The sequence below is a fragment of the Bactrocera latifrons genome, unplaced genomic scaffold (genome assembly GCF_001853355.1).
Source record: "Bactrocera latifrons isolate USDA-ARS-PBARC rearing strain unplaced genomic scaffold, ASM185335v1 scaffold_62, whole genome shotgun sequence".
In the NCBI taxonomy this organism is placed as follows: Eukaryota; Metazoa; Arthropoda; class Insecta; order Diptera; family Tephritidae; genus Bactrocera; species Bactrocera latifrons.
In genome coordinates, this window is record NW_017537290.1 from 1,329,643 (window position 1) to 1,341,007 (window position 11,365).

Sequence of the window (11,365 nt, forward strand, 5' to 3'; positions counted from 1 at the left end):
GACGTCTTCCGCGAGTACTGCACTGCGCCTCTGAGGATGTCGATGCGTCTAAACTAAAAAATAAACACCATTTCAATCAAATTAATACTTTAGTACCGCACAACGAGCTGATGGAAGGATGAAACAACGAGGTATCCAACTGGGCGACTCAAATCGCCGTCAACCCTAATAAAACCGAAATGGTTTTATTTACTAGGTGGTGTAAGATCCCAAACAAACCTCTCCCTTATTTCGGTGTTCATGTCTTCATCCCGTTGACAAGTTGAAATACTTAGGGCCTGTCCTTGATAGAAAGCTTTCATGGATACCAAATATTGAGCAGAGAGCTAGGAAGGCATCGGCCAATAATCTTCTACTGTGTATTCGTTGGGAGGTAGGTGTTTCGAAAATACGACAGTTGCTAAAAAGCTTGAGCGTGTTTTACGAACGACTCTCACTGACCTCGGATGTATTACACCAACAATAGCACTTAATGCCATTTTAAACATAGCACCGGTAGACAACATGCCGGTAGGAGTATGGCTACGAAGTAATAGGTTTGTTCAGAAAGTAACAGGACTGAGTCGATTAAAAAATAATTAAATTGTTACAATTCTTTAAAAATTTTCAAATTTGATTTCCAATAATTGAAGGTGTCACGGAAGGCATTCTCCGGAATAGTCCTGTGAACCGAAATGCATGCTGATTGGATTCCCTCTGTCGTCTCAAAATGCTTACTTTTCATCGGTCTTTTCAGGCAAGGAAACAAAAAAGTAGGGGGGCTCCACCTGAGCTGTAGGGCGGCTGCGGAAGCTTTCGGATGTCGGCCTTGGTTAACTAGCTGTTCGCAAGAAAGACTGTGTGAGCCGGTGCGTTGTCGTGGTGCATCTTCCAATCGGCTGAAATGTCTTTCCGGGCCCGATTGAATCTTCGTTTGAATCTCTTGAGGACTTCCACGTAAAACTTGGCGTTGACTGTTTATTCAGGAGGATCACATTCATGGCGGACGATGCCTTTGTTGTCTAAAAAGACAATGAGCATCGTTTTCACTTTGGATTTGTTCATTCTTCTGGTCTTCATCAGTGACCCCTTCCTCTAACGAATGCAGCATTTCAGGCTTGCACCACACACAGAAACACTTCGCTCAAAAATGTTCGTCCCGACTGTCCAGGTGCTCGAAAACCACTGATCAGTCGCTTGTTCGTTTGCTAGGAACGTCCTCTACTGAATCCAGTCGGTGCGCGCGTTTTCCGAAATACAGTCGCAGCGGAAGAAAATCAGTCCTATTACTTTCCGGTCAAACCCTGCTTCCGCTAAGGCTCAGGGAAGCTGAATATATGAAGACGTTCAARCAAAGACTCGCTGAAATTCTCTTCTTCTTCTACTGCATATCTTGTTCACTGCATCACAGAGGGATATGAGGTTGGCGAGAAATCGCTGGAAATGAGGCCTAGTGAGACTTTTCACGAATGGGCCGAAACTAGAAGTAATCGTTGGAGGAGTATTTTCTGTAATGAGCTCTTCATCAACCTTATCTTTAGACTACCGGATCACTTTAGTGTTTTTCAAGCAGAAATTAGCATTTAGTCCAACAGTGATACCTGCGCTGAGCTAGCCAACAGATATAGCCGAAACTAACATTAACCGTCGCAACAAATTTTATAGGCTCAAAACGCTTTGCGGATTTGTAAGGGTATTATGATACAGTATACAGAAGTTCTTGAGGTATGACAACAGATTGGCGTTCTCCTCTGTACAAGTGAGWTCACCGTTTAGATCGACCTCTTAACTTAACCTAACCCAATCTAGTACTTGGGGCCGACAAACATATAGAATGACGTAAAGACGTTCCGACCTAGTCAAAACAGTACATTACCASCACAAACCCACCAAAAGTCTAAAATATTTTTCATTAAAATAAGAATTCCCCGATTTTTCGCAGTGATCTCATAAGGTGTTCTTCAAAAAACTTACATACATAGACTATTCCACTTTGTAACAGCAAACTTTAAATAAAGATATTTTAAATAATATGCACTACATCCGTTATATGTACACTTGAGCTTCTTCTAGGTTTGAGAGCTTCTTTAAATTTATTTTATATCTGTTATTATATGTTTAAAGCATTTTGATGAATTTCTAATTTCTAAAATTACATTTTACTTCCTAAACAGGTGGATTTACGGCATTTGAAGCAAACAGCGGATTCAGATAACATCGAAGTGGGCATCGATTTGCAGGACTACTACATCTCTGTAGAGTGGGATATAATGCGTGTGCCGGCCGTGCGTAATGAGAAATTCTATAGTTGTTGTGAAGAGCCCTATTTGGATATCGTTTTCAATCTGACGTTGCGCCGCAAAACACTCTTCTACACTGTCAATCTAATCATACCATGTGTGGGTATCTCATTCCTATCGGTGTTGGTCTTCTATTTGCCCAGCGATTCCGGCGAGAAGATCTCACTTTGTATCAGCATTTTGCTATCGTTGACTGTGTTTTTTCTCCTGCTCGCCGAAATTATACCGCCAACATCGCTGACGGTGCCGTTACTGGGCAAATATTTGCTCTTCACTATGATGTTGGTGACGCTGTCGGTTGTGGTCACCATTGCGGTGCTTAATGTTAACTTTAGGTATGTAGCTAAAAATGAGAAACTTAGCAAAAACACATTTTACAATAACATATTCTTCTCTTCACTCTCCTGCTCTTTATAGATCGCCTGTGACGCATAAAATGGCGCCATGGGTACAGCGTTTATTTATACAAATTTTACCCAAACTCCTTTGCATCGAACGACCGAAAAAAGACGAAGCCAACGAGGACGATCAACCGCCCGAAGTGCTAACCGATGTGTTCCATTTACCACCGGATGTGGATAAATTCGTGAATTACGATTCGAAGMGATTTAGTGGCGATTATGGTATACCAGGTAAGTTCTTAAAAACACACCTTGCGTATGCCAATTCCCATTCAAGGGAATATCCGTAATTTTTTAAATAAATTCTTCACCAATTACCGAAAACAACACTGAAGATCATGTACACAGTTGGTAATACCATAGATCGGCAAGAGCTCGTCGTGGTGGAGTGGGGTTGTCTGGGTGCACTACGAAAAATCAAGGAGACTCYACCGCCTTTACTATGGATTTCTGTAGTAAATGATCTATTGATAGAACTCGAGCGATGAGGCAGTCGGGTGGTAGCTAATGTTGCTCTCGTGGTTAAAAGAAAGCACCTCGATATCAGTTACGAGTTAACCTCAATGTGKTAGAAATCTGAGCGAAAAGAAACGGCGTAACCCGTATAAATGAGGGGTTAGCGATATAACCTTTCGCTGAATGAGCGTTTTCGACGTACCTTCGTCGAAAAGGTGGAGTACTGCAGCTTCATCCATGAAGGAAAGTTACAATAGTAGAAAGGCTTTGGTTGCGATATAATATGGTAAAGAAGCTGTTGGAAAGCGGTGGGTGTTTCACCAATATACGTGCATTGACTTTACCGTGGTTAAGCCAATACTGTTCTACGATATAATTGTCTAGTGGAGGGCGCTCGTAAARGCCACACTGCCAAAGCAGCTGGAACGAGTTCAACGTGCGGCTCCACAGCGGTATCGGTTAGAAATTGTAAAGCCGACAAACTTTAAAGAAACGCTCTCTTACTCAAATTCCAACGAAATGAGAACAGGCAGGAGTTCCCCTGTTTTACCGAGCGCTGGATCTATGRATCTAACGCGAGAAAAACAAGTGTTGGTGAGAAATCGGTTGGTCAACGTGGTTGAGAAAGCCTAGTGGCCCAGCGTTATGGCGTTAATAATAGGTATCCTAAGTGGATACAATCTYATTGACATTCGCGCTGTTCTCCTCCACTGCCCAGCTTTCGCCAGACTACGCGTATCGCGATTGCGACCTTATGAAAAATCAGCCTGTTTACATAACCTTATCCTAATCTTATTATACCAATATTGCTTGTTATTCTACCTCCTTACGTCGTTAATTCGTATTTTGTTTGCTTCCTACATATTTTAGACCAGTTTTATCAAGAATAGCTCAAATGAACACACAGAAGAATTTTCCCTTATCGATTTAAAAGTTTAAGATTTGAAATAGAATATAAATGTTTATGGAAAGCAAAAAGGGTGAAGGAAGTTCCAATTCAAGAGAACATTAAAATGTCTTTGGGAAGAAAGCATGTATCCACCAAAGAAAGTTTGCGCATGCCAGCCCGATGAACTGGTTAAGTTTCATTTTTTTTTTTTAATGTTTCGATGTAATTGAAACTTCTTGTTGCTAACATGTTCAACACTTTTTCGACTTCACTGGTCAATGCCTTCATTCACACGCACATATATATACGTACATATTGATTGTACATTATGGTGACTCAAAACAGACGAATGCTTTGTTTTTCGGTTCATGCTCTGAAAAATTGGTTAATAGACACCTTTTAGAAACATTCTGCTGATATGAGCAAAGTATTTTTCATGAACCTAAACCTTCTGAAAGGTATTAACGTTTAAAATTTTACTATTTTGATGGCATTGATGTTTGGCGATGAATATCTCGAAAYGCTAAATTTATCCAAAATACTTCAAACCACTTTGGTAGAGCAAAAAATTTCCTACAGGACTACAAACTGTAACAAAATGTAAAAAAAAAAAAAATTTAAGAAAAAAGAGAACGGTGTAATATCACACAATCTTGGTGGCCAATCGAAGGGCCCACATTTGTTCGGTGTTCTTTCAAAAATTATATACATTGATGGAACGTGTGGGAAGTAGCGCCGTCTTGTTGAAGCAATTGACGCTGAGAGATAGACGGTTACCATGGCGCTAAACATCATCATTGACGCTTACGTTATTACCATTTTTGAAGAAACAAACCATACCAAACTGTCGTGTTTTTTTCTACATAAAATGCCAGTTCTTGAATCTCTTCAGTTTGTTCTTCTTTCCAAATGTGGCTATTCGCTTGTTTACATACTCCTTGAGCCCGAAATGGGCCTCATCGCTGAACAAAACTTTTTGAAACTTTTCAAGGGCGAGCGGCTTCAATACTTCCACATACTGCATTTTGTATACTTTAGATTTAAGATCTCGTCRGTCGAATTTCTGCGAGTTCAGCTACGGCTACTATATTTCCTTCACTTTGTACTRGGCGCGGTCTATTCGATCGAAGATTATCCAATAATGAATGCTAGGTCTCAAGATCGGTGATGGTAATTTTTTAACCGACCCTAATATATATGTATATATCAAGCGAGYGCACATACTTCATTGCACTCCAAGTGAAGCCAAGCAATTCTCGACAACTTTATACAACTCCCTCGGCTTCCTTGCTGCACAACTTTTGCCACTGCCTTATACTTAGCCGCTTGCTGTCTGATGTCTTTGCAAGGCTTTTGTTACTACTCCAATTTTTCACTTATTACGATATACTGCTTCACTTTTAATATCCCTTTTGCTGTAAGTTTGCTTCATAAATTTGCTCGAMAATCATTTTTCATGTTGCAATGCACTTAGACTACTTCTCTTACGACACGCACGCACGAGAAACCTGCCAAGCAACCGAAGCCTGCACAACCGCTACTCCACACTTGCTCCTCCAMATCCGTTGTTAAAGTCCTTAGACTGCTTTAAATCGTGTATGTCTTGAGGAACTATTTAACAAACGGCATTTCTGTGCTGCTACGCATTCGGCGGTTACTCGACGCAGRGGTGTATCCAGTTATAGAAACGTTCTTTGTCATAGTTTCAGTTGCATTTTTCGCTGCAATTGCCGGCTCGCAAAAMAAMTTCAACAACTATTGTCGCTGCCGCCTACATCAACGCCCGCCGCCGCTTTGCCGCCTGCCASCAWTGTGGCTGCCACAAACTTTTGTCACATTTCATTGCTGACAGCCGCGTGTTGGGCTGAACCTCCTCGGCGCTTGAACAGCGGCGCGCATCGGCTGTGTAAGATTTCCAGTTCTAATTCCACTTTTCACATTTTATTACTTTTCTTCATTTCAACTGTCGCTCTTTGGGTCTCTCTATCTCGCGCTGTGTTTGTCTCTTATATCAACTCATTTCATTTGACTTAGTTTCGTTGTCGCWTGTTTTATTACTTTATTTCTTTACAGATTTTAATCTGGCGTAAATTTATGAAAGTTTCCCGCGCTCAGTGTCTGCTCCGCTCATTGCTGTTGAGCTGTCTTCACTGCCTCCGTCGCTCGCTTCACTCCATCAGCTGCGCAGGAATTTAAATTAAGCGCGCGTTTACATGCCGCATTCGCTTTGTTGGCTTTGTTGTTATTTTCGTGAAACTATTTAACTTTTTATATTTTATTTGCATTTTGTAGCACAAGTTTCAGTTGCCAAATGTTTTCGGTTACATAGTTTACAGCGATTTTTATCTATTAATGCGCATTGTCAAATTAATTGTGCGTCATTAAAAGTTTTCCGCTGGCGAAAATATTCGAGCTTTTTTCTCTCTCGGTAATGCTCACGGAACTATGCGTTATCTTTGTGATTTTCCACTACAGCTGGTATGCAAATTAAGCAGAATTTCTTTGTGTGTAATGAAAAAAGTTAAAGGAGCTCTCATTAATGTGATAAATTAGTGTTTGGGGATTTATTCGGCTATTCTTCATAAGAAAACTGAGTACAGATTTGAGATTGCTTTTTGGAAACTTAAATAACAAAATATTTTTGCCATCAGAAGGACTGCAGGAATCAATTTAATACGTATAGCTAAACTATAGGACTAAGTTTTCACAAAAAGCTTAAAAACGGCAGAACCTTCTCTACCTGCTTCGTACATAAGGCGGATCGTTATAACAACCTCCAAAGTTCATACAAATAATAGTTAGGTGAGCTATGGTGGCTGATCCAAAAGTAAGACTTGGACTTAATTGGTCTTTCGTGACGCCATTCCTTTAGTTCGAACTGATAAGTCAACAAAGCGCCTTTTGCCCAATAAATTAGCTCAGCTATTCACACCAATTCCATTAAACTTCTGAAAGTGTGAGCTCCCAACTATTCAAGYCTTAATTTCGCAAACGCGAGACAATCAAGAAGGAACTGCTGAGATGATTTAACCTTGACTCCTTCCATACAGCTTCTGCAGCTGGCGTTGGATAAGATTACTAACTTTACAATATGGATTCCGAAAGGTCAACAGACTGTTTTACCCCTCATGACTAGGGAATGGCTAGTATTACGGAGTTTAAAGAACTCAAGGGATCGCTTACGATCGTTCTTGGGCCAAAAAGATCTTACGACAGTCCTTCCCATTAGCCGCCTGTTATGAGGCTTCGGATTTTCGAAATCTTATGGAAGTTATCAGAACTTAAGTTCCGTACCCAACTTTTCATTCCCTTCGAGATGTATGTGGAAAACGATCGAGTTGGTCAGAGACGATATAAGCATCCATACGGAAAGGTGCAAACTAGATAATCGAGTGGAGGTGGTGAATTTGCAGAAAGTACCATACTAATCTAGTGTCTTTCAATTGAAGTTCACAGTAGTTAAAGAAAGCCTTCTTGTTCTGGCAAGGRGTTAGCTAACTACAAGGAATGTATATGGAATGTATATGGTATCACAAAGGGCTACATATACCAATACACGTGCGATCACTCTAGATCAGCCAACTAACCTAACCTCAATCGCATGCTCTGCCATTTGACTGGGTTATTTCACGAAATTAACGAAWTTTTTGGGAATGCATTTACGTTTCCTGAACCACATATGCATTTGGCTCACCCTAATAGCGGCATTTTTGTTTGTTGACAAACCCATAAAACCAGAAATGGACCACATCTGAGGAGATGATTCTTCTATGAAAAAAAACACAGTAGCCACCGGAGAATGTGAATTTATGTAACAATCCTGAGCAATTTCCAAGCGTTGTACCAAAGAGAAACGAAAGTTGTACATTACACAGTCCTATCGAGAAGACAACATCTTAATCTTCTTGATTAATCTAAACGAATAACACTGAAAATCGTTAGTACCGGCAAGTTTTGGGCCGTACTTTTTCCATGATGATCAAGACCGACACGTTGCTGTGAATGGGAATTGCTACCGCTCAATGATAACCCAATATTTTTGGCTCGAATTGGATGATATGTACTAGGACAATATGTGGTTCCAGAACGGCGCCACAAGCCACATAGTGAATATCACAACCGATTTATTGAAAACTAWGTTTGGTTAACGTGTTATCTGCAGACATGGCCCAGTCAATTGGCCGCCACGTTCATGCATTTGACGCCGTAAGACTATTTCCTGTGGAGCAGCGTCAAGTCTATGATCTATGCCAACAAGCCAGCGACAATTGATGAACTATGTACGAATATCGAACATGAATTTTCGATTTTTGAACCGTCGAAAATTTAGTTAAGCATCTSGACTTCTGCAAGCGTGCCCTTTTGTAGCGCCCTTATTGAAAAAGCCTTTAAAACGCAACATATTCTTTAGGCTTATCTAACCTTTTTATTAAAATATTAACATCGAATTATTCCTGCGAAACCCGTAGACTTCATGAGCATGACAGATTTTCTATTAATTTCTACTTAAGTTAGATACCCAGCAGCAATATCGCTGGGTGGTTGCCGCGTTATTTGATGCTCTATAGATTTTAAGAGAACATTTCAACATTTGAGCGACAATATATTGACGGTTGRGTTCGGCATATAGAGTGCTTTTAATGTAGGATAATCGAACAGAGAGTTGCGTGCTTCCTACCTCTGAGAGACATAAATCGAACAAACTTAACTAGTATCCCTGAAGATAAAAAACGCAGCTTTTTATCAAAAAGCAAGTACTSAAACAAAAATTCGCTTTAGTGCATATCCACATTACAGCATGTAATATGATTTTAAAGAAAAAAAATTAGTCCACCATAATACACTGGACTGGCGAAGATTTTCTTATCTTAGTTGAATATAAGGACTTTTATCTCTACTACATGAAGCTGTTAGTCGTTTACAAATTATTGTTTTAAGTTTATTTAAATATCATTTACAAAACCAAATGATTAAAGTTCGTTTCAATTAAAATTTAAACACTGACGCGTACATCGAAGGTTGATGCATCTCTGATACATGTAACTATTGGCATAATATGTTTTGTTATATCTTACAACTTATGCAATTCCAATGCACGCACATTCCTCCAAAGCAAATATGTGCATGCAACATTAAAGTGAAATTTCCGTTTTATATTTGACATGCCAGAACATTTCCTACTCTTCGTGCTCACACGCACTCGCACTGCTGCAAACGGCTCGTAAAGCATTCTCACACTTGCAGTGCAAATAAATCATAGCAAATCGCAAATTGCACGCAGCGCTAAAGTTTTACATTTCGAACCGCATTGCAAGGCAGTGTKAGTATTTTTCCAATTTCAGCTGCTTTACTATATTTCATTCTGCGCCATTTTAGTTGCCATTACGCGCTGTGCGCTTGCCTTAGCCTTTAATAACACCTAGATTGCTTTTCTTCTTCTCCTCCTTTTGCTGTTGTTGTCTGAAATCACCGTTTTTTTTTTTTTTTTTGTTAGAAAATTGTAAAATTTTCAATTCACTTGGTTCGCACACCGCGCCACACAGCAGCTCAGCATGCACATCGTGCTTTCAAGTAATTCAAAGGGCTACTGCAATGCGTTTTCCATTCCGCGTTTTTTTTTTTTCGAAAGCGCCCACATAACGAACGCTTTCGGGAGCATTACATTTGCTCCATTCCGTACTTCTTCGTGCTGCGTTGCTGCGTGCTCGCGTTACTTCACCTTCGGTGCGCTCCAGCGTGTTGGCTGGGAAAGTGTTTTGATTCTACTTTAATACCTCGACGGCTTCAATTTGACGTAGCCGCCGCGCAGTCATGTTGCACAGCAATCTTAATACTGTAATATGCCAGCATCGGCATACTCTTAGGTCTTTCTAATTGGTTGCGTAGAGCGAAGAATGCGCATTTCGCGAAATGTGGAAGAGGTATGCAYGTTGTTTGCTTTAGACTTTGAAAAAAATGCAGGACTTTAGTATGAAGAAATACTGCGTCTTCCTCTGAGAAGTGGTGTGAAAGATTTTGGGAAGGGATGTGCTGAGATTTCTTGTATAACACATTTTAGCTGCGTGTTTCACGTTTAAAATCTCACTTACTGATTTTTGCTAAACAGTATATTGCAAAAGTTCTGGTATACGTGATTAATGATTAACAACCAGCTAAGTTCCAGCAACGACATAAACAAAACCACAATAAAAGGCTTCTTTAAATATGTTTTCGCCAAATTTATTATTGTTTTCGAATTGTTCAGTATTATTCAAACTTCCGAAGCTACAATACCCTTCATACATACAAAAGATTTCTCACGACGGTGAACTCCGGCTTCCTTTTATTTTTTTTAATTTTATTTTTTTTCTTTTTTTTGAACTAAAAAGATTAAATCTTAAATTTCAGTATTATATTYTAATTAAAAATATTTCCTTCACTTAATTTCATTGCAGCACTTCCTGCCTCACATCGTTTCGACTTGGCTGCAGCGGGCGGCATAGCGCCCTGTTTTGGTGATCCGCCCCTACCCTCAGCACTGCCACTGCCCGGCGCCGATGATGACCTCTTCAGTCCATCGGGCAATGGGGATATCAGTCCCGGCTGTTGTCATGCCGACCTAAGTCCGACCTTTGACAAGCCGTACATGCGCGAAATGGAAAAGACAATCGAGGGCTCGCGATTTATAGCGCAACATGTGAAAAACAAGGATAAATTTGAGAGCGTAAGTAAAAGTGGAGCTTTTTAACATTTTCTTTAAAGATGCATAGACCATTGTCATTTGTCATCAGCATTGAAGTTTCAATTAGTTCGCAGCGCACTTCCCCGCATTGCTATTATCGTTCACTTGCTCGTAATTTGCACTCCTTTCGTGCCACATTCTCATAACGGATATGCAATTCAGTCCTCATGCAGTCATCGTATATGCGTACAAACTGTAAATAAAAAATTAAATATTGTATTACTTTTCAGATTGAAAGTTACAGATAAGCGGACAATAGCCCTACAAATGAAGTGAGGCCTTACGTTGAAATATTTGAGAAGCGTTCTTAATATGTAACAAAAATATCGAGATGAAAGAAACTTTCCAAACGTTCCTTCTAACATTATTTCTCGTAAAGTTTGATTAAGCTTGCACGAGTCAATCKTTGTCTTAACTCATCGACGCTTTAGCTTACTGACACTTTTTAAGGAATTCCGTAGTAATTTTGTATTAGACGATTTTGCAAAAAGGCGAAGTTTATGTGTGATATTGGTCTGAGTTGCTACTTGAAAAATCGACAAGTTTACTCTCGAACCTAGAAAAGAAACTTTCGAAATTGATCGGATCCGGAATCGAATTCTGGACAATGGTCTTATGC

General features: G+C 39.9%; 1 protein-coding gene across 1 annotated transcript in view; it reads left to right on the forward strand.

Annotated features, from left to right (window-relative positions):
• The window catches only part of LOC108975168 (acetylcholine receptor subunit alpha-like 1), an 87,539-nt gene that overhangs the window by 68,476 nt on the left and 7,698 nt on the right, over window positions 1–11,365 (forward strand). Inside the window, exons 5-7 of the mRNA XM_018943493.1 lie at window positions 2,154–2,614; window positions 2,697–2,911; window positions 10,460–10,728. Of these exons, the coding sequence (XP_018799038.1) occupies window positions 2,154–2,614; window positions 2,697–2,911; window positions 10,460–10,728 (945 nt within the window). The remainder of the gene's footprint in view (window positions 1–2,153; window positions 2,615–2,696; window positions 2,912–10,459; window positions 10,729–11,365) is intronic.